Below are 23,612 nucleotides of genomic sequence, written 5' to 3'. Positions count from 1 at the left end.
CCCTCGCCCGCCTCCCAGCGCCCTGTCCCGCGATCCCCCCTCGCCCGCCTCCCAGCGCCCTGTCCCGCGATCCCCACCCTGCAGGCGCCCTATTCCAGCACTCGCCTCCCTGTCAAAGTTCAAACAACACACACTGGGTGGGGGAGGTAACGAGCCAATGGGAAGAAAACTGGAAAAAAAGAGGCAACCAATGAGCTGGGACGTCGGTGTGCGGAGGAGCGGCCCAATGAGCAGGCTCCGAACACGGACGTAGCACAGCAACGTTCAAGGATCGCACTGTGGGGACAGCGCGGCCGCACGTGGGGACAGCTTCGGGTTCGGGTCTGCAGCGCGTCTGCCCGTCAGGGGGACTCTGGGGGCGAGGCGGGACGGGCAGGCCCGGCCCGGCCCGGTGTGACGTCCCCTCCTCGCGCCATGGCTCTGCTGCCCCGCACCGCGCGGGACTTCGCCTCGGCCCAGTACTGGGAGCGCTTCTTCCAGCAGCGCGGGTCGCGCGCCTTCGAGTGGTACGGCGGGTACCTGGAGCTGTGCGCGGCGCTGCACAAGTACGTGCGTCCCCGAGACAAGGTGAGCGCTGAGCGGCCGGGGGCGCCTCCATTGGGTGGGGCCCGGGCCGAAGGGTAGAGCGCGTTCGCGACTCCCCCGATTCTAGTAGGGTATAGGCCCCCCCGGGTAGGGTCAGAAGCAGCCCAAGGAAGAGGGAGCGGGTGAAATCGCTGCCAGGCGGGGGCACCACTGGATCGCACCCAGAGAGTACATCCGATGAAGTGAGCTGTAGCTCACGAAAGCTTATGCTCAAATAAATTGGTTAGTCTCTAAGGTGCCACAAGTACTCTTTTTCTTTTCACCCAGAGAGTGGGTGTCACGGGCTCGCTGGCCCGTTGGAGGGTGCATGTCTGGGGGTCCTGCCAGCCAGGGTCGGTCCTGGGTCCCATGCCAATGTTTTCATTAGCCGCTTGGGTAACGCAGGGTAGGGCCTGCTTGTAACGTTGGTGGCTGGCGCCAAGCAAGTAGGGGTAGGGGCACTGGGTAGGCCAGGATTAGAATTCAGAGCAACCTGAGTTCAACAGGATGGAAGTCAATAAAACACGTGAAAAGTGCTGCACTTTGGAAGGAAAAATGAAATGCACAGTTACAGAAAGGGGAATAACCGTCTGGGCAGTGCTGCTGCTGGAAAGGATCTGGGGTTGTAGTAGAATCGCAGATTGGATCTGATGCTGTTGCAGAAAAGGTTAATGTTGTTCTGGGACATGTCAGGCAAAGCAGTGTATGTAAGATACAGGATGTAATTGTCACACTCTGCTTGGTACTGGTGAGGCATCAACTGGAGTACTGTGTGGGTGCCACACTTTAAGAAAGATGTGGACAAACTGGAGAAAGTCCCGAAGAGAGCAACAAAAATAAGTTTTGAAAACTTGACCTATGAAGAAAGGTGTGAGTTGTTTTCTTTTGGGGGGGGGATTAAAGGGGGTTAAAGGGGTATGTTCAGCTTTGAGAAAAGAAGGATGAGAGTGGGAAATGTGATGATGGTCCTCAAATATGTTAAAGGCTGTTATAAAGGAGACAGGGATCAATTGTTCTCCATGTCCAGTGAGGGAAAGACAACAAGTAATGGGCTTAATTTGTAGCAAGAGAGGTTTAGGTTACATATTAAGAAAGCTTTCTAACTCTAAGGGTAGTTAAGGTCTGGAATAGGCTTTCAAGGAAGGTTGTGGAATCCCCATCATTGGCGGTTTCTAAGAACAGGTTACCAAACATCTGTCAGGGAGTGTCTAGGTTTACTTGTTCCTGCCTCAGTGCAGGGGGCTGGCCTTAATAATTTCTCAAAGTCCCTTCCAGCCCTACGTTTCTATGATTCTTATTCTCTTAGGGCAGGCTTCATATGGGCATGTGAAGAGGTATAGGCAGGGGCTGGGCTGGGCTGGGCTGATCTCCTAGGTGCTGAGGACAGAAGATTTCTTTGATTCACAGTCCAGAGTTACAGTTGGGTGGCTCAAAGCCTAAAACATATGCCAGATCCATCCCAGAATAGGAGACTCCAAATACTACTTGCTTGATTGGATGTGGATCTGTGAGTAGGGAGGCAGCTTGGCAGGTAATCCCATGGATGCTCAGCGTATCCAGGCCAGTATCTCCCCATAGCCTAGTGCTAAGCTAATGGCCCAGTCTGGTGTTGGAGATAGTGACCAGTAGATAAAACCAAGATCATGACCACTTGTGGTCATAAGTGATTTCACAGCATTTCTCAAAAGAGATGGGGTATGGCTCCCCTTATTCTGGCTAAAATCTAGCTCAGATAATCACATCCTGTCTCCCTGAATTCCATGTGCAGTCCAGGTTACATCAACTCGAGTTTACTAGTTGCTGTGCATTAGTCATCAGATGGTGTCTTCCACCCGGATGCAACTATAGTGCAGTGGTGGGGAAGGGATTCCTGCGTGTGTGTGTGTGTGTTTAACATGTACGTGTCGAATGCCTCCTTTCTGTGTGGTGACTCCTGCTGTAGTATATTTATTGCAAGATCCCAGAGTGTTGGTTAGTGAGCATTCATGGTGGGTTTGTCTCCCAGAGAATCCGTTGTTTGCTGATCTCCATGGAGTGTGTATGTGTGCTTGGGATCGGTTGGGATAAATAGGGCTGTGTGTGTATCCACAGGAAAACTATTATCTCTTTAAATTTCTCAGGTTCTTGTAGTGGGTTGCGGCAACTCTGAACTGAGCGAGCAGATGTATGATGTGGGCTACCAGGACATTGTGAACGTGGACATCAGTGAGGTGGTGATAAATCAGATGAGGGAGCGGAATGCCCACAGGAGGCCAAAGATGAGCTACCTGCAGATGGACATGCTGCAGATGGATTTCCAGGACGCTCAGTTCCAGGTGGTATTGGACAAGGGCACCCTGGATGCTATCCTGGTTGATGAAGAGGAGGCCACCCTCGAAAGGGTGGACAGGATGTTTGCTGAGATTAGCCGGATGCTGCAGGTTGGAGGCCGTTACCTGTGTATCTCCTTGGCCCAGGCCCATGTGGTGAAGAAGGTGGTAGGCTACTTCTCCCGGGAAGGCTGGATGGTGCGCGTTCACCAGGTCTCTGGCAGTGATGACGGAGCGGCCAAGCAGCAGTTTGTTCTGCCTGTTTTTGTCTACGTCATGACCAAGTTCAAGAAGATCCCTGGTTCGGTTCTGCAGATCCTCGAGATCTGCACGGAGGAGCAGGACAAGCCTGTGCGGGTGGAGAGTGCTGAGCAGTTGGTCGAGGCAATAAAGGAGAGGCAGCTGTATGCTCTGCTGCGCAGCCAGCTGAATAAAAACCCCAGCGCGAGCCACGTCTCCCTGGATCTGTGTGATGCGGATGCTGGGAAACCTCGGTACACTCTGCATGTAGTGGACAGCCCCTCAGTGAAAGCCTCCCGGAACAATCACTTCGCCATCTTCATCAGTGAGTTCAGCTCCTCCGAGAGGATATTTCTCTAGCTGAGATGTTCAAAATAGGGATGAAATCCTGATCCCATTGAAGTCCACAGAAAAACTCCCATTGATTTCAGCAGGGGTCACAATTTCAGGTGTCTAAAGTTAAGCTCTTAAGCCTCTGGTTAAGTAAAAGATAGGCCTGATTTTCACCAGTGCCGGACACCCAACAACTCCCATTCATTTCTATGGCAGTTGCTGGGTGCTCAGCACTAGAGACAGTTAGAGATTTTCCAACTGAACTTTTTCTGCTGGCAAATGCCAAGTTGGTGGTATGAAATATTTCACCAAATCTCTCACAGACTGGATGAAACTTTCATTAAAACACGGGCAGGTTTCCCTGTACCCCCACCCCCCAGTTCTGGGGATGAGCAGCATTTCTCCAGCTCCCAGAGCTGTGGGCCGATAGGGAGGCTCAGTGACTCTCCAGCAGCTGGGCTGAGATTTCCCAAGTGAGGGTGGTCAGGAAGCCAGAAGCATTTTGTTTCAGTTCTCCTGAAATGGAATTTTTCTTTAAATTTCTTCCAGTGAAAAGTTTTCATGGTTTTGACAGTTCTTTCCAAAGCAGGATGAATTCTCTCCCCACCCCCCATCCAAACTTTTTTTCAGAAAGATTCCCATTTTTTTGGCCAGCTCTGCTCAGCAATTCTGAAAATCAAGTTAGTTATCAAAGATGCCTTTCAAGGCTCCTGAGCCCCTAAATTTAGACACCTGGTTTTGAAAATCTTGGTCTCCAGGAGCAAAAGAACTAGACACATTAGCTTGCCATGGTATTGTGTGTAGGCAGAGCCCAGTCACTGACTAAAAAGCAGTGTGATGCTGTGGCCTGATACAAACCCTTAATCTGACATAGGGGACTGGTTTTGAAGATGGATGGATAACTGCCCCATTTTTCATCTCCAAAATGTGCCCATCGGTGTAATCTGAAGCTGTATTGGTGAACACCTGGGCTTTATTGCATCGGTATTTGAGATACTGGATAGCCCCTTACATCAGCTCGGAGAGCAAATGCACAATATAAGATACAGCTGTTAACCTGTAGGATCTGATTCTGCCACCTTCCCAAAGAACTATTCCCAACCCCTATGAATAGCCCCATTCGTTTCATTGAGGCTACGTATGGAAAAAAGGTACCAGCAGCTGAGAGTTCTGGTGGCAGAATCTGCCCCCTAGTAAATAGCAGATACTGATCATGGAACATTCATACATGTTTGTTACTATCTTTGTCTGTGATGCTCAGTCCTGTTGTTACTGCCAGGTAAAGGTTAAATAGACCAATTTACTCTGTGTTAATATCATAAATGCACTCACTGCAGTTAGCCTTTCCTTGGTGGATGCATGTGTATGGTATTTATCGTGTGTACAAACTGCTGGCTTTCTTAGGATCAGCAGGAGCTCTGAGGTAGCTTCTTCCTTGAATTTGAGAGCACTCTGCTATTTTAAAAAAAAACAAAAAAACCCATTTGACTGAGATTTCAGTGTATGAAATCCAAGCCTCCTTAACAGAATGCAGAAACCTCCCCTCTTCTTAGCCACACACAAAGCAGGTCACACTGGTTAGTGCATTTTTAGTATTTCTTCAATTGCCCTCTTCCAACCTGTTACCAGTAGTGGAATTAATTTTTCACATTATTAAGGCAGATTTGTCTGCTAGACAATAACAATAATAGATGGCCTGTTTGATTTTCATCCAAGGAGGCAACGTAGTCCAGCGCATAGGGCTGAGAGTTGGGATTCCTGGAGTTTTACCTTCTCTGACTCATTGTGTGACCAATTAACCACACTGCATCTCAACTGTCCTGTTCATAAATATGGGGCAGATACTTGCTCCACTTTCCAAGTGCTTTGGAATCTACAACTGGATGAGATCCAGAGGAGTGCTAAGTCTTCTTGTTTCATTAGCACAGACTCTAGATACACAGTCCTGCAATGCATTCAAGCCTTCGTGTTATGAATGCGTTGGAGGAAGGGGCATCCAAAATGGATTCAATCAAGGGGTGCATTGGCAGCTTTCAGGGCCATGGGACTGCATCTAATTTGTCAAATCTGGAGAAGATTGCAGTTGTCACTGTCCTCAGTATAACAGGAGCACGCTGTGTACCGGCTCCATCTCGATCCAAGCAGCACAGATGTACTGTGTTCTGGAGCTTATCTGCATTAGAGATGAGGGCAGCTACTTCAGATACATAGGTAGCACTGTACTTCTAGCACCATCCGTTTCTGCCACCGTGGTCTCTGCTCTCCTGACCGCAACCCCTTTCTCCAGTACCGCAGGGCAGAGAGACCGAGTGGCTCTTTGGAACAGAGGCGGGTCGGAAGCAGCTGGCTGCCAGCGCAGGCTTCAGGCGGCTGATAACGGTGGCGCTGCACAGAGGTCAGCACTACGAAGGGATGGAAGGCATCCAGGCAGAGCTGTCAGGGAAGGTGATGGAGCTGGCACCACCCGGCCTTCCATCCCAGCAGCAAGTAAGTGCTGTTTCCAGCAGCTGTGTTCAGGCATCTCCTTGGGCAGAGCCACAAACCCAGCCTGTGCCCCACACCTCCATAACCAGACTCTAGCTCAGAGGTGGGCAAATTATGCCCTATGGGCCACATCTCCTGCCTGGCCCGGTAGGCTAGCCCCCGGCCCCTCCCCTGCTGTTCCCCACCGCCTACCCTGGTAAGGGGTCAGGGAGCACGGGGGTGTTGGATAGAGGGCAGGGGAGTTCGGGGTGGTGGTCAGGGGCGAGGGTGTGGATAGGGGTTGGGGCAGTCAGAGGGCAGAGAACAGGGGGGTTGAATGGGGGCAAGGGTACCACCAGTCAGAAAGGTGGGGGGTTGGATGGGGTGGCAGGGGGCAGGCAGGGGTTCCGGGGCAGTCAGGGAACTGGAGGGTTGGATGGGGCAGGGGTCCCCGGGGGGGGGAGGTGGGGGAGGGGACTTGGCCACACCTGGCTGTTTGGGGAGGCACAGCCTCTCCTAACCAGCCCTCCATACAATTTCAGAAACCTGATGTGGCCCGCAGGCCAAAAGGTTAGCCCGCCCCTGCTCTAGCTCCTACTTCAGGGCATCCTGCTGCTCTCTGTTGCCTTCCATCTCTCTGTGCAGTCATATTTTCCTTTCAGCTGGAAGTGGGCTCCAATTGCAAAATTTGATCTGGTTCCAGTCAAGGGAGAGGTTCAGCTCTGAGGCTTAATTCAGCCCAGTATCTAGCTGCTGTTTTATTCTCCTCCCCACACCAGCTCCAGTCACTTCATTCCTTTAGGCTGTGATTTTTGGATGCCTTAATTTGAGGGCCTCAACTTCAGATACCCCAACGGGGCCTGATTTTTATAGGGAGGGCATCTCAAGTTGGGCACCCAAAACCACTTGCCCTATTTGCAAATATTGGCCTGAGTCTCTTCTGCCTTCCTGTTTCTTTCTGCAGCTTTCTCCCCACCTCGCTGAGGACTGAACCATTCAGCAACTCATAAAACATGTATTCTTGCCGTGACTTGATAACAGTGGTGAAAACTCTGGCCAAGCTACTATGCCACACAAACCTGTCTGCTCCTCACCCTCCCCTGATATCCTCCACTTCCTATGGCAAATATCCTTCCAGTTCCTAAGATGCATCTGGTTCAGCTTGACTTCCTAAGGGGAGGCGTAGAACAGTTTATTGTGCCTTTTACAGTATTAGCAGGTCAAATGGGATCTATCTTGGATCCAGTTCTATTCAGTGTCTTCATAAATGATTTGGATAATGGCATAGACAATGCACTGACAACATTTTTGGATGATACCAAAGGGGGTTTTTTTGCAGGCACTTTGAAGGACAGGTTTAGAATTCAAAATGATTTTGACAAACTGGAGAAATGGTCTGAAATAAATAAGATGAAATTGAATAAGGACAAATGCAAAGTACTCCATTTGGAAGAAGAAATCAGTTGCACAAATACAAAATGGGAAATTACTGCCTAGGAAGGAGTACTGCAGAAAGGGATCTGGGGGTTATAGTGGATCACAAACTCAATATGAGTCAACAGTGTAACACTGTTGCAGATAAAGCGAACTTCATTTTGGGATATGTTACTCGGAGTGTTGTAAGCAAGACACAAGAAGTAAGTGAAACAGGCCATCTACATATAGCAGACAAATCTGCCTTAATAATGTGAAAGACTAATTCTACTACTGCTCAGCACTGAAAAGGCCTCAGTTGGAGTGTTGTGTCAAGTTCTGGGCACCATACTTCAAGAAAGATGTGGACAAATTGGAGAAAGTCCAGAGAAGAGCAACAAAAATGATTAAAGGTCTAGAAAACATGACCTACGAGGGAAGGTTGGAAAAAATGGGTTTGTTTAATCTGGAGAAGAGACGACTGAGGAGAGACATAATAGTCTTCAACTATGTAAAAGGTTCTTACAAAGAGGAGGGTGATATATTGTTCTCCTTATCCACTGAGGACAGGACAAGGAGCAATGGGCTTAAAATGCTGCAAGAGAGATTTAGGTTAAACATTAGGAAAAGCTTCCTAACTGTCAGGGTAGTTAAGCCCTGAAATAAATTACCTACAGACTTACCTATAGAGGTTGTGGAATCTCCGTCTTTGGAGGTTTTAAGAACAGGTTAGACAAACACCTGTCAGGTATGGTCTAGATAATACTTTGTCCTACCCCAGTGCAGGGGATTGGACTAGATGACCTATCAAGGTCCCTTCCACTCCTAGATTTCTGTCACTCTTTGAAACTGTTGTGCCGGTCTCCTGTTAAAGGCAAAAGTACAGGAGACCAGGCAAAACTGGATTCTATGATCTGTCAGCCTTTCAGATTTCAGTAGATGTGGGAAATCGGATTAAAATCCCCAGAGTTGAACCCGCCCCTGCAGATCTGGTACCAGGTCTGGTTCTGGGGCAGCTGAAATTGTTCATGAGGTTTCTAGCCAAGACGTGAGAATTCTCATGAGAACAACTGATCTCCTAAGAATCTTGCCAAATTGGACAACAATCTTAAAAGAGCATTTGATTTTTTGATTTATTTATTTTGGCACCACTGAAAATCAGACCAGATCCTTGCTTTGGCCTGCAAGCCAAGCTCTGAACCCATCAGAATCTGTATCCAAACAGTCCCTGGACCATCATGCTATATGGGGGCCCGTTGGGCTGGGTTGCAGTGCTATTGCCTTGGTCTCCAGTCAGCCTAGACAGGGATTGCAGGTGGGAGTTTGCACAACTCTGATTAGAACAACAAACTGCCTTGTGTTCATAATGCTATTTTCCTATTGCGGTCTCTGGGCTCTTCCTCTGGTTCTTTCTGTAAAGTCTCTGGTGTCTCCTGTGTGAGTTAGTTTCCCCCATTGCTTTCCTTTCTCCCCCAGGTGCCGTTTCTCTCTGTAGGGGGGGACATTGGGGTCCGTACCATTCAGCACCGGGACACCAGCACCATGAGCGGGGAATATCTCATCGAAGATGTGAAAGGGGACAACATGTGCTACTTCCGGCGGCTCATCTTCCTCAGCAACAGGAACGTGGTACAGTCGGAAGCCAGGCTGCTGTCCAGTGCAGCCCCTAGAGGTGTGTAAACTTGGGCCTAGGGATTTGGGAAAGATTCTCAGGGCTTGGGCAGCACAGTAAAGGGCTGTGAAGAGTTCAGTAGACCCAGGAGCCGTTGGATGGCTCTGGGCAGCAATAAGCAGATTGGAAGCAATGGGAGCATATCATGAGAGTAAATGGAACAACCACACTAGGTGACATCTAACTCATCCCAGGGGGCCACTGTGGAGAAGAAAGATCGGGGTGTATTGGTTGACCACAGGATGACTATAAGCCGTCAGTGTGATGTGGCTGTGAAAAAGGCTAGTGCAGTCGTAGGATGCATCAGGCAAGGCATTTCCAGTAGAAATGGGGAAGTGTTAATACCATTATACAAGGCACTGGTGAGACCTCATCTGGAATACTGTGCAGTTCTGGTGTCCCATGTTTAAGAAACATGAATTCAAACTGGAACAGGTGCAGAGAAGGGCTGCTAGGATGATCAGAGTAATGGAGAACCTACCTTATGAGAGGAGACTCAAAGAGCTTGGCTTGTTTAGCCTAACAAAATGAAGGCTATGGGGAGATAACTCTCCCTCCCTGGTATTTAAGGGTTAGTGTTGGCACAAGAACAAATGGATGTAAACTGGCCACCAACAAGTCTAGGCTTGAAATTAGGCAAAGATTTCTAACAATCTGAAGAGAGAAGTTCTGGAACAGCCTCCCAAGGGGAGCAGTGGGGGGAAAAAAGCCTAACTGGCTTCACGACTGAGCTTGATACATTTATGGAGGGGATGGTATGATGAGGTTGTCTACAATGACCCATCTGCTATTAGTAAATATCTCCAGCGGCCAGAGAGGGACACTAGATGGGGAGGGCTCTGAGTTACCACAGAGAATTCTTTCCCAGGTGTCTGCCTGGAAAGTCTTGCCCACATGATCAGAGTCTAACTCAGGGTTGGCCAACGTGTGGCTCCGGAGCCACATGCGGCTCTTCAGAAGTTAATATGCGGCTCCTTGTATAGGTCCCAACTCTTGGCGCCTGTAGCTCCAGTCCCACTTTCCAATGTGCCAGGGGGTGCTCGCTGCTCAACCCCTGGCTCTGCCACAGGCCCTGCCCCCACTCCACCCCTTCCTGCCCCCTCCCCTGAGCCTGCCATACCCTCACTCCTCCCCCCTAGAGCCTCCTGCACACCACGAAACAGCTGATCAGAAGGTGCGGGGAGGGAGGGGGAGGTGCTGATCAGTGGGGCTGCCGGTGGGTGGGAGGCGCTGGGAGCGGGGGGGGGGAGCTAATGCGGGGGGGGGGGGGCTGCTGACCTATTACTGTGGCTCTTTGGCAATGTCCATTGGTAAATTCTCCTCCTTAGGCTCAGGTTGGCAACCCCTGGTCTAACTGATCACCATATTTGGGGCGGTGAAGGAATTTTCTCCTGGGTGACACTAACAGTGACTGGGGTTTTTTCACCTTCCTCTGCGGCATGGGGCACTTGCAGGTTTAAACAAGAGTAAACAGCAGATTAGCCCACAATCCAATCCTGCACCTTTTGCTGTGAGGAAACGTTTTCTAGTGTTCATCCTGTGTTTTCCTCTTCTTAATCCTTTTTCAGTGCTCCTAGTGGTGCCTCTAAACCATTCCTCCTCCACCACCACCACCTCCTCCTCCTCCTTCAGCTGAGCGAGGCTGGCGGTCTTCACAATGACCTGATGTAGAGTCTGAATATTACTGATCTGTTAGATGTTCAGTGGGACTCGAGAAAGATGGATTGTCGTCTTAGGTCTGACACCATCTCTCAGCTGCCAGGAGCAGCATTTTAATTCATTAAGGGAAGGACAAAACTAAACCCCGAAGGATGAGGGAGACTCCGACATGCTGAGAACAAGAGAGTAAAACTGATAAATGTTGACACAACAGTACCTCGAGCCAAGCACAGCAGCCACAAGGTCCCGGTTGAACTGATAGGAGAGAATGAGGCCACACCCCATGTTTTCCTGTTGGCAGCTACCCTTGAAGTCTTAGCTGCCAGTGAACAAGTGATCAGAAATGGTTTTTCACAGGCAGGAAGGGACTTGGGGGGATGGAGTCCATCCTGCGAGGGAGGTGGGATAGTCTGGAGATGACGTGTATAGACTAGAGGGGAGCGAGGCTGATATCAGAGGTCGGTGGGTGTGGGGCTCCAGGAGCCCAGGCTGGTGGGTGTCTGTTTGAAATGTTGGAAAGGGAGCAGCAAACGGAGTTAACCACAGCCAGAGGGAGGACTGCGGGCTTGGGGAATGGGGAAAGATCATCCAGCCCCTTTGAAAACCTAGCTACAGTCTGACCATAAGAGGAACCCCTAATGGATACAGCAGAGTAAAACGAGCCCTTCTCCAAGCTTCTGCATGGCCACATGGGGACTTAGCGACCTCCCTCCCCCAAGGATATGTCCTGTTGTCCCCAGCGCATGTCGGGTGTGCCAGCCCCTCTGCATGTCTGCCTGGGCATCTGGCTAATCTCTACTGTGTTGTTCAGGTCAGAAGAAGCGGAAGAAGGACAAGAAGAAACAGGCGTCTGGCTCCACCGAGGCCCCCCCAGAGTCAGCTGGCCAGGCCATTGACCGGAGCTACCTCTGCTGTGAACACCATAAGGCCATGGTTGCAGGACTGGCTCTGCTGAGAAATCCTGAGCTCCTACCAGGTGCGAGGCTCACGAGCTAAGAGAAATGACACTCCCCCGCCACAGGAGAGGGCAAGTCCCTAGTACAAGTCTTCCCTGCACTTGTACCTGAGTCAACTCAGAGTCAGGGGCAGCTAAGGTGGGGGGGGGAAGTATCTCCATCAGTGACCGAATGGCAGGGCGGGCCCAGGGACTCCTCTCTGGCTGCCGCTGGTGCTAGTCCGTCTGTGTCCTCTCCCTATCCCAGAGGTGGGGGTGAGTCTCTGGTGCCATCTGGACACAGCATGGAAAGTGCTGTAGCCTCCTCCAGCATGAAAGGTGCTTCAGAATCAGCACACGTCAGTTTCGGTATGGAGTGGCTGTGGAGGCTACTGGTTAGAGCAGGAGCCTTGGACTACGGACTCCTGGTTTCTGTTCCTGGCACTTACACCGAGTGCGTATGGGTTGATGTGTCTGTGCCCCAGCTCCCCTGTCTGTAAAGCGGCAAGGACGACACTTGCCCACGTCCTGCTGGAAGGGAGGGGAAGCTCTGCTAGCTCAAGCTCACCAAGCGCTTTGAGATCCTCCTGTGGCAGGCCCTGGAGGAGCGCCAAGCACTATTGGTCAGAGGGAAGCTCCTTGGACTGGATTTCCAGTCCGGTGGATGGGTAATTGGGGGATGTTGGGTTGGTGCTTCTGGCTGGGCGGGGGGACTGGGCGCTAGCATCGGACCTGGTGCTCCGGGTTAGGGCGCTCACCGCCTGTCGCTACAGAGCCGGTTTAAAAGACTGGTGAGGTCAGTAAGCGAAACAAGCAGCGTGGCTTCAGCACATTCCTAGCAGGCGTCGTGTACGTCCCAGGCCCAGCACCCATGCCCAGCCAGCCGTGGCTGCTTGGCATTGCAAAGCCAGGGGAGTTTCAGGGCCCGGTAGGTTGCATTGTCTGAGATGAGGGCGGTGGCCTGGTGCCTGCTGCTGTCTGCCTGGCTCTATTGCTCACTCGCTATCCTGAGCACTACCTTGTGTTCCTATTCAGCAGCCTGTGGGCAGCCACAGCCTCTGGAAAAGGCTGCTGCTGTCTCAGGATACCAAGAGCTGAGCAAAAGCAACCCTACCCCCTGGCCAGTAAGGCAGCGACAGCAACGGGGATCACCAGGTACTGGGCAGGTGTCCCCCGACTGCCCTGAACTTCCCTGACGTGCACATCCCTGTTACGAAAGCTACACATGTAGGAGCCAAGTTGCCAGAATTTCCCTGGACAGTCACCCGCTGTCGATCAGCTTTGTTCTCGCCCTGAAACAGAGGGAAAAGAGGCGAGGGGGGAGGCTGGTTTCTGGACGCCACAGGGACCCCAGTGTGCAGCTGGAGGGCCAGATGTGGCCGGTATTAAAATGAAAAATTCCCCTCTAAAAAACCTGCTAAATAAATCCACTCAAGGAGGAGATAGCGCAGGTGGGGAGGGGATGTCTGGAGCAGCAGAGAGCGAACTAAACCCAGCTGCAGGAGGAAAAGGTTTAGAGGTGTGTGTTTTAGATAGTGGGGACCCAGGGACTGCGATGGATGAAGAGGAAGCCACTTCCATGCCTAAGGTCTACCCCAGATGCAATGGTGGGTGGAATGTGAGCATAGTGTTCTCCCACGCTGGCCTGGAGGGGACAGCATGGAGGCAGTTAATTTCCCAGCTTGCTTCCCACTTGCAGGAGCCAGGCTCTCGGTGCTGGTGATCGGGCTGGGTGGGGGCAGCCTGCCTCTCTTCATCCACGACTATTTCTACCAGTCCCACGTTGAGGCGGTTGAAATCGACCCCTCCATGCTGGAGGTGGCTACCCGGTGGTTCGGCTTTTCCCAAGGCGACAGGATGAAAGTTCACATTTCGGACGGCCTGGACTACGTGGCCAACCTGGCAGCAGCGGCAGGTAATGGGCAAGGGTCCCTGCAGACTGATCATAGAATATCAGGGTTGGAAGGGATCTCAGGAGGTCATCTAGTCCAACTCCCTGCTCAAAGCAGGACCAATCCCCGATTTTTGCCCCAGATCCCTAAATGGCCCCCACAAGGATTGAACTCACAACCCTGGGTTTAGCAGGCCAGTGCTCAAACCACTGAGCTATCCCTCCCCTGATGCATCCCTGATGCTCCACCAATCCCGCCTACCTACTCTCAAATGCCGTGAGGGAATGGTATCGGTTCCATGCCTGTAGCTGCTAGCCAGGGTCACTGCTGAGCAGTGCTGAGCACTCCCCTTGATTCTTGACCCTGAGCACAGCAACCCCAATGCCGATCTTCCAAGCTCCTTGCAGTTGGTTAGCTTTGTACCCCACAGGGATAGGGCAAGGGGACGGGGAGAATCTTCACAATTCTGGAGATCCCACTAAGGCAGTGCCCTCTGGGGTGGTGAGAAGAGAGATCTGATGTTACCTCAACTCTGACTCATACCTATCCCTTTCTTGTTGATTTCCCCTACTCCCCACCCAAAAGTGTCTTCTGGTGAAAGGTTCTCTTCCATTCTGAGCCACACCACCTCTCTCTCCTCCGCCCAGTCCCCCCATGCATAGGCACAGACTTCTGCTTGCACTGGTGGGTGCTTGACTTTCCTCTGCCCCCACCCCAACTCCGTCCCCTCCCTATTCTGACTCCTTCCCCAAATCATAGAATATCAGGGTTGGAAAGAACCTTAGGAGGTCAATCCCTGTCCCAGCCCCGCCTCTTCTCCTCCCCTGAGCATGCCACATTCCCGCTCCTCCCCCATTCCTCCTGGAGCTTGCTAAGCTGTCAAACAGCTGTTTGATGGTGGCAAGCACTGGGAGGAAGGTGGAGGAGCAGGGACACGGCAGGGAGGAGGCAGAGGTGGAGGTGGGGTGGGGAGCTTGGCTGCCGGTGGGTGCAGAGCACCCACCAACTTTTCCCCATGGGTGCTTTAGCGCCTATGCCTCCACGTCAGTCCATCACCGCTTTACCCATCAGCCATTTAATTTGTATGTAACACGCGTGAGCTGAGGTGCCATTAGCAAGGTGTGGAAGGATATCTAATTCTCTTCCACCTGCAGCCATTAGCATCATGAGCTATGACCTTTTCAGCTCTCCTAAGCTAAGTAGAGTCATTCTTTGTTGGTATGTGGATGGGAGACCTCCAAAGAGAACCCAACGCTGGAGAAAGTGGTGGTTTTGCGTCATTGGTTACATTCTTTCCCCAGTCCCTACTGAATTAATGCCACCGCCTGGCGTTGGGGGGGTCTTTCTGGCAAGATGTCTAATGGGCAGCATGACCACTCGTGGTTATTTAAAGATCTCCTGGCCTGGTGCCAAATTCCAGCCTGGCTGCCTGTAGTTCCAATGTAACACAGTGTTCTTTGCTTCCTCTGTTAATTGCTGAGCAGCTGCCATGCCCGCTCCAGAGGTGGCTGCATTTCTGTGGAAGGGGAGAAGACTCCTGCAAGTGTCATTCATAGAGCCTTGGATGGAAGCTGCTGTGCAAATAGCAAAAGAATCTTTTGATCTTCCACCTTTTATCTCAGCCATTCACACAGTGACTATGGCAGTCAGCAGTGCTTGGCTCATCCAACGCTATTGCTTCCTTGCTCTTTGGGGATGCTAACTGGGCTGTTCTTCTTCTGCAGCACCAGCCCGGTACAATGCTGTCATGTTTGATGTAGACAGCAAGGATCCCACGCTGGGAATGAGCTGCCCGCCCCCGGCCTTTGTGGAAATGGCCTTCCTGCAGAAGGTCAGAACCATCCTGGCACCGGAAGGTACGGAAAGGCTGTCCGACAGCCTCGCGTGCGCTGAAGAGAGCAAGTGTGTCCCTAGTGGTGAAAGCTCAGCACTGGGTGGCAGGATCCCTGGGTTCTGTGCCTGGTTCTGCCACTCAGTGGCAGAGCAACCTCTGTGGCTCAGCCCCACTCTGTAAAACAGAGCGAATAACGTTGGTGAGGCAGATGGAGCCACTCAATGGATGTACAGGGCAGTGCGGGGTCAGATTGTAATGCCCTTCCCCCCAGGATGACTAGCATCTTGCTCCATGAGCAGGTCTGCTGATACAGTGGATCTGCTCATGGAGGAAGGGGTGATGAGGGATGGTGGGCTGGCCCTGTGTATGTTCAGTGATTCGCTGGCATTAGCGACAGCAATGGGAGTCCTCTGTTAGACACTGGAGTCAGCTGCTAACTAGCTGCAGGCCCATGGCTGCTTTGCAGAGGCCTCTCTTTGTTTGCGCTGTGTGCCAGGACTCTCACCCACTTGACGTTCGGTGCTGGTGCTCTCAAGCTTTACCCAGACGAGGGCCGTGGCACCTTCTGGCTGTTAATTCAGGAGCTGCACCTAATGGGCATAAATGGAGAGACTGAGGCTGCAAGCCTGGCCGTGCTGCTGGGAGACCGTGGGTTCCAGCATGCCTGGATGCTTGGCTCCAGTTGGAGCTCAGCCTGCTGGAATCTGTAGTCCCCTAGCAGCACCTCTATTGGTGTGGAGGATTGGGGAGTAGGGTGAGGCAGGTTGCTACTGATCACTCCAGTTCCAAACGTGCCTGTGCTTTCGGGTCTCTTTTCCCCTTGCTCCAGGCGTCTTTGTGCTCAACTTGGTGTGCCGAGACTCCCTGCTCAAAGACTCGGTTATGGCCACCCTCAAGGAGGTCTTCCCCCTGCTGTACGCCCGGAGGATCGAGGGGGAGGTCAATGAAATCCTGTTCTGCCAGCCACACCCCGAGGGGAAGCTGGCTGCCCCGGAGCTTGTGGAGATGGGTAGGATCCTGGAGAGGACGCTGAGGAGGCCCGGCCGAGCATGGGACAGCTCCTACATCCTGTCAGACATGCTGAAGGCAGTGGAGATCGTGTGAAAGGGACATTCTGCCTCGCCTGGGTTACCCGCCTGTGCTCTCTGTTTGGAGAGAGGAGCTGAAGGCAGTTGTGCCGTCTGACTGTAAACACTGCGAGTGAAGAGCGGCGCCCCCAGCACCTCAACACGTGCTCCTCCCGGCTGCTAGGGCCAGAATGGTGCATCTCGAGCAGCCTGTCAGAAGGGAGGCAGGATCCTGGAAGGGAAAACCTCCCTCTGGGGGGAAAAAGGGGGGCTGCCAGCCATAGTGAAAGGACCAAAGGGTCTCTAGGCAGCAGTGAATGGTGTGAGAAGTTCTTTTCCTTCTCCGAGTGGCTGTGTGCCAGCTGCTTAGGGGAGTGGGGCCTGGTCTAGCTCTACTAGTTTGGCTCCTTATTGCTGTGGAGGCCAGTCCTGGGTGTTTGCCACGGGAGCCTCCCCCGCTCTCTGCTTTTAAAATAAAGATCTTTTTCCTTGGCAGATGTAGAATTGGGGAAGCAGGGCCTTGGGTGTGGAGTAGGTGGCTAGCATGAAGGGTGGGAACGCGGGGGCCAAAGCTGGTAGGCTGGGGAAAAGCGAGGAAGTCCCACTTACAAAAGGGGGCTGTCTGGGTCTGTCTGATCCCAAATCCCACCTGTCTCCTGTGTCTGTCTGCCTGACTCACCAATGTACAGTCTTGTCACTCGCCCTGCCTGGCATTTGTACACTTTCACCCCAGTTCTCCTGTCAGCTAGCCCACACTCCCCACAATTTTCTCTGACCCTAGATGAATAGGTAGGATCTGAGAAAGAGCTAGGCCCAGCTCTGAGCTCCTCCAGCCTGCAGGGCTCTCTCCCACTTAAATCAGAGGGAGTCTCCACTCTGTAAGGGTGTTAGAATTGGGTCCTGCGTGGATCTGTTTGTACTGCAGTGGCTGCAACCACAAAGCATGTGGTGGACATCTGATGTCTTTGAAAATGCTCTCAGCCAATACCAGTATGTCCCCCTGTGCCTTCCAGGAAAAACGTAAGCTTTTTGACAGTCTGAGGACCAGTGTCACACTGCAGCTACCTCTGGGCTAGAGCACAGCTAGGTTGAACAGTCCATAGTAACCTTAACGGTGTTTTGTGGGATGAGACATGAAGGAGAACTCAGTGTGCTGAACTAGGCTGGCCTGAATGTAAACACCTGCCTTGTAATGTAAGCCCACGCTTGCTCTTCCACCTCTTCCTTCTCGGAACAGTGCTCGGTGATGGTCACCTGTCTGAGCACTTTGTCTCTCTCCTAAACCTTTGCCCTTTTTCCAGCACAGGAGCTGGCTCAGTGCAGCTGCTGCAGGAGAGATGTTACTGCCTGAATTAGCACCAGGGTTCCTGCTCCACTGGCGCTTTGCCTGGGGGCGTCCTATCCAGGCGTGAAACATACCCAGTACTGCTGGCCCTGGGAGAGCTGCCCAGGTCAAAGCCTGGGGCTGCAGGCAGATGCGACTCAGAAGGGGAAATCATGCCCCTGTAGCCCTGAGAAACAGACACATCAAAACTCATTTCCCTTAGTACTAAAGACAAAACTCAAATAGCACCAACTTGCCAGGGCCAGGAATCTGCAAGCCCTACCCCAGCACGCTGTGCTCTTGGTTGGCTCTCTGGTCCACCTTAAGGCACCCTTTGGAAGGAGGTTGGTCCCTGCTGAAGGACCTCCAGGCTACAACGGCCACCTAATCCCTGCCCCCACTTCAGCCTAGTACCCAGTCGTTCCCCTGCGATTGCTGGCAGAGCCCATGGTGCTCACTCCCATGGCCTGGCAGCACCTTCCTGCTAGCACCAATACTGCCTCCCCCTCAGGGGCTGTTCCTACCCATCCTAGGCCCTAAGCCAGGATGGCAGGTGTGATCGGGTAAGGACTCGGCACCAGCCCAAAGGCCATTTTGCATAGACCTCTCGTAGACTCAGGTGCCATCCGCCCCTGGAGCTTTCACCTCTATGGGAAAGGAGGGTATCTAGCCACCAGCCCTGAGACTGACCCCTCTGGGTTAATACTGGGTGGGGGAGAAATGAATTTAGGGCTAAGGGAGCGTGCTGGTACCTGACCCCTGCAAAACTGGGGCAATGACCTCTGCAGCAGAAGGGATGGGCTTTAGGGGAGCAGAAGTGAACTCTTTCTGGGGAATGGCTGATGGAAGTGGTGTAGGGAGGGGAGGTTGGAAGTGTGCTGGGAGGGAACCAATGGGGGACTCCAGCACTGCTTCCTGGGCAGTGTGTCAAGAGAGCAGAGGCATCAGTGGGTATTACCAGCTGGTAACTGATTGGATCCCCGAATGCACGGCCAAGGCTCTGTGCTCACAGAGTCCCTGTGGCCACCTCCCTCCAGGAGTGAAAGATAGCCAGCATCAGGAAGAGGTGCCCAGGACTGAGTGAGGTGATTCATCATAAAAAGGTGAGGGGAAAGTGCAGCCAGAACATGAGCAGCAGGTTCTGGAGGGGGTGTTGGGGGAGGGAGAGGAGGGGGCTGCTGGGTGGAGATGACTATCTGAGCCTCCCTCTCATCATAGCCCTTCCTTTGCCTTGCAGATTAACAACAGGTGAACCTGAGTCTCTTTGAATCGTTCCCCTGTGGTATCCAGCCCCGGACACACTACTCACAGAAATCCCAGATCCTCTGCCCCCACGGAGCCCTGTAGTCCAGTTTGCCAGTTTTACCTCAAACTACTGCTCCTGCAGAACACACAGCATTTGTGAGCACTTAGAATAAAGCCAAAGTAGGTTTATTTGGAAATAACGGAGAGTTAACTAGAAACGAGAGAGTGCTGGAAACAGATGGTTACAATACAAACCAAAACAGGCAAATCTGGGTTTACACTTACTCTTGTTTGCAAAGAATGGGACCCTTTGTGAAGAAGCCTCTGTTACAGTGACCTTGGCCTTTTTGCCTAAGCGTGGGGTATGCAAATCTCTGTTCTGCACCTCTCTTTGGGACCTGGCCTCTATCGTCTTGAGGGATTTTTTATTCTTGAGGAAGGAAACAAGCTGCCTTTGTTCCACTTCACCTGCTCATGTCGCAGCAGCTCTCAGCCAATGACACTGGCGTGGGACAGACTAGACATGGGCAGTGAAAGGCTCTGCAGCCCATGGCCAACTCCAGAGCAAGGCACTCTGGAATACTTCCCCAATATTCTTTGTACTTTCTAAAAACCAGTGCTGGTGACAGATACTGGATTAGCCCACACTGGAGCTCTGACCACCCTGCCTTTCCCGAAAGACATCTTGGCTAGAGACAGCGTTTTCCAGCATAGCAAAGGGTTGGAAAAGGCTGAGAACTGCTGGATTATTTATTATTGAGCTGTAAGGGGATCAGCCAAGGGACAGGACTTCCTGAGTGTCTTTTTCTAAACACAGGTGGAAGTCTCCACCCTTCTAAAAACCACCTTCAGTTTACTAGCAAGCAGCCCAGCTGGGCTTGGAAAGCATGACCAACCCAGGCTCTCATTGGGCTACCCACACAGGGAGAAGATTTCTGACACTAAAGGGCTCTTCGGTCTAGCAGACGTCATAATGACATCCAATGGCTGGAAACTGAAGCTAGACAAATCCAGACAAGAAATAAGGTGCCAGGGTTTAGCAGTGAGGGTAGTTAACCACTGGATGGACAGGGTGGATTCTCTATCACACGGAGTTTTAAAGGCAACATTGGGGGTCTTTTTAAAAGAGCTCCTCTAGCTCAACCAGAGGCCATGGGCTTGATATAGACGTTAGTGGGTGGAATTCTCTGGCCTTGTTATGCAGGAGGTCAGACTAGATGGTCAGAGTGGTCCCTTCTGGCCCTATAAACTTGATGATTTAGGTTTTCATACCATGCCCTTCCCTGTAATGCCGGAGTGCCTCCAGAATTAGGGACTAAGACCCAGATCCACAAAAGCGTTTAGGCTCCTAATTTCCATTAATTTCAGTGGAATTAAGAAGCTTAAATACCTGTAGGATCTGGGCCGATGGTCACAGTGGAGTAGGAAACAGGTATATTGACTGGTCCCCTGCCCTGTTCACATGATGTGAGACCCGGCCCTTAGAAGGTCCGTTAGGAATCTCCATCTGGCCAGGGTGTTTCGCTGGTGTCCATTATCTCAGAGGCTGCTTGAGCATTAGGAGAGCCAGCGGAGGGAAGGCAAACAGCTCCACCCCAGTCTCCCCAAGGTGTCTCATCTTCGACCAGTGCCCTGGGCAGGGCTTTGTTCCCACGGGGCTACTTTCTCCCTGCAATTGGCATGATGAGGACAGTCTAAGTTTTCCTTATGCTGCAGGGAAATCTTCCTCCTGGCACTGGACAAACAATCCATTTGCCCAGCTCCATTCCAGCTGCTGGCTTGGGAGGGAACTTTCTCTCTGTGATGCAGTGTTTCTAAAGCATAGAGGTTTTCTGAGATCTGAGCCCTTTTCCAGCTGGCTGTAGCCCCACCAGGTCCCACCATTTGCAGTATGCTTCATCTCAGAGCCCTTGGGAGTTGGTTGTTTTTTGTTAGGGAACCCTCTATGAGGGATCACCCCACCTTTCCGTTCCCCCTCTCAAACGTCCTGTGTTACAGCAAAGTTCCTTGGGCTGAGGAGGACTGGATGAGATTCCCTCCAAAGTGGATTGGCTGGAGAAGTGGTGGTGTAAAGTCTAGCAAGTCTCTTCCCAGGACTGAGCACACTGGCTCTCCAATAGCTTCCAGCCCCTACTTTCCCAGGGAACAAGAGAGATGGGGTGTGCTATTTGGGGCTGCGGCCTTTATTAAAACTCAGGAGGAGAGAGCTACAGTGAAGGGCTGTTAATGAGGACAGTTTACAGCAGGAAATCGCCTTGGGTGGAGCATCAGTGCTGTTTACTGACTACATGAGAAGAATGGGGCTCTCTGTCGTTCCCCAGAAGCATCTCTGCATTCGAATTCCTTAGCAGGGCCAGATTATGAGTAAGTATTATTAGAGAAACACCTCGTGTCCACAACCAAGATCAGGGCCTCATTGTGCTCAGTGCTGTACAGACACAGAGTGAGAGACAGTCCCTGACCCAGGGAGTTTACAGTCTAAGTAGACAAAAAGTAGGAGGGGAAACTGAGGCATGGGACAGGCGTGATTTGCCCAAGCTCATCCAGCAGGCCAAGCCAGGAACAGAACTCCAGTCTGCTCGTACCAAGGACTCAATTCACTGGACCACACTGCCTCTTGGCTGCATTAGGGTTAAATAGTCAGGATAGAGAGGGAGCCATGTGATGGTCATGGAGTTGTGGGCTCTTACAGCTGGAGATGCTGCGGCTAATCAGAATACTTCATTTGTTTCAGTTCAGTGTGCCAAGGATTTCATGGAGTTGGCAGGCCAGGGCCAGAAGCTTTTGGGCATTGCTGATTGAGTGATTGGAGCACAGTCAAGAACACCCTTACAAACGGAGCTATTTCTTGCCTCACCAACAGAGGGCACCAGCCCATGTATCCTACAGGACGTCTGTTACAAATCCCCAAAACCATAATTTATGGAGACCTCCTTGTATTAAAAATATGGTTTCCACTGCTGCTACACGCTACTCCCCCTACCGCCTCTCTTCTCTGGCCAAGCCCTGTTCTCTCCCCCACACTAAATCTCCGTCTCTCGACCTGTGTGAGCCCTGTTCTCTCCCCCACACTAATTCTCCCTCTCTCAATCTTTCAACCTGTTTTTCAGTGCTTTGCAGCAATCAAACTCAGCAATCAAACTTGCCTTTGGGGACCATGATTATGATAATCTGTATTCTGGTAGTGCCCACCATGTGCTCAGAGCTTTAAAACCTTCTGATCTACCTGAGTGCCCTCCTACTTCACCAGGATTAGCTGGCTAATTTTGTGTTGGGGGTGATGGGATAAGTGAGTCTTGCAGGGGGATTTGAAGAAGAAACATCTTAACAAACTGCCCTTAGCAATCTGAGCAGGGAAGGCATTCCAGGTAGGAGGCCTGAAAGTGGGGGAAAAGTTGGTTTTCTGGGGCATACTTGACATGGAAGGGGTGCTGTGGTTAAAGACGAGAGTGGCTGCGTGAGGCGGAACAGAGCTGAGAAGCTCTGTGGAGAACAAGACGTCTGAACTCAATGCAGTGAGCAAAGGGCATTGGTGGAGGTGAGCACAACAATGTGCAAAACAGTGGACCAGAGAGGGGAAGAGACCTGAGTTTTGTTCCTGGCTCTGCTAATGACATGCTGTGAGTCCTAGGGTAAGTCACCTCCCCTCTCTGTGCCTCAGTTTCCCTCCCACCCTGTGTCTGCCTCATCTGACTGTAAGATCTCTGGGGAAGGGACCGTCTCTTATTATGTGTATGTGCAGCGCCTAGCACAGTGGAGCTCTGAACGTGGCTGGGGGTGTGAGGCATTACCACACTGCACATAATACACGATCGTTGTGTACAGTAATGCCTAGCAGCCCCAGTCTTTAGAAGCTGCTGAACAGTGATCAGTTAAAAAACTAACTGATCAATGTTCAGGGGCATCTAAAAACTGAGTTAAAGGGGCTACTCTGTACATGGTCCCACTCTTTGAGCTGATGTTTCAGCACCTCTTGGGGTAGGCGTAAGTGCTGCATTCCGCCCTGGAGGGCTGAGACTGTCCCCTTTCAAATGCTAGAAAGCTCAACTCTCCAGCTTGTGAGAGAAGAGACCTTCAACTCCACACTTGCCCCAGACACAAACTTGCCCATCCTGCAGCGCTGGCCACTTCCTGAATCCCCACTAGCTGCCCTGAGATCTCGTTGGAAGGGGCTGAGTGGCTGTAGAAATCCCCCCAGTTCAGGGCTACTAGTCAGTGATGTAAGCGCGGGGTCTCCCATTCAGATCAATGCACCAGCACGGCTTTGGACTTGATTTATTTTATAAACCAAGCTATTAAATGTCCTGGTATATGGACCAGCTCCAGAGCTGCTGTAAATCTGTGTAGTTCCATTGAAATCAGTGGACCTGCCCTGGCTGACACCAGCAGAGGGTCTGGCCTCGTGTCTCCAGTATAGCCAGCCAGGTTACAGTTGTGGGGGAGATGTAGGGCCAAATCTTTGGTGCAGTTGAGCAGTAGGTATTGGCAGCTGTAAGCCACATTTCCACTCCTCTGATTCTGGGACCACCAGTGGCCAAAATGACCCCGGTGTAATTCAGAGCAGCCCTAAGCAGTGTCCTGTGCTGACTCTGACATGCCCCCTATCAGGAGCCAGCAATGCCAGCTTGATGCCCTGTGAGGATCCCCCTATGTCGGGGACTCC

At 51.8% G+C, this 23,612-nt stretch overlaps 1 protein-coding gene across 2 annotated transcripts; it reads left to right on the top strand.

The window, feature by feature from the left end:
* Window positions 1–155: 155 nt before the first annotated feature.
* On the top strand, window positions 156–16,875 carry METTL13 (methyltransferase 13, eEF1A N-terminus and K55). 2 transcript variants are annotated; one of them, XM_048860771.2, is made up of 8 exons: window positions 156–567; window positions 2,685–3,438; window positions 5,734–5,933; window positions 8,799–8,994; window positions 11,465–11,629; window positions 13,287–13,502; window positions 15,204–15,335; window positions 16,143–16,875. In XM_048860771.2, the coding sequence occupies exons 1-8, from the start codon at window positions 415–417 to the stop codon at window positions 16,415–16,417; spliced, it is 2,091 nt and encodes a 696-aa protein (XP_048716728.2). In that variant the 5' UTR covers window positions 156–414; the 3' UTR covers window positions 16,418–16,875. The 2 variants fall into 2 exon arrangements, with proteins under 2 accessions (XP_048716728.2, XP_074987558.1); XM_075131457.1 differs by having other exon boundaries at window positions 479–545.
* Window positions 16,876–23,612: the final 6,737 nt, after the last annotated feature.

Source organism: Caretta caretta, chromosome 8 (assembly GCF_965140235.1).
Source record: "Caretta caretta isolate rCarCar2 chromosome 8, rCarCar1.hap1, whole genome shotgun sequence".
NCBI classification, from domain to species: domain Eukaryota; kingdom Metazoa; phylum Chordata; order Testudines; family Cheloniidae; genus Caretta; species Caretta caretta.
Note: the sequence above shows the minus strand (reverse complement) of the source record. Positions and strands in the feature narration are given on the sequence as shown.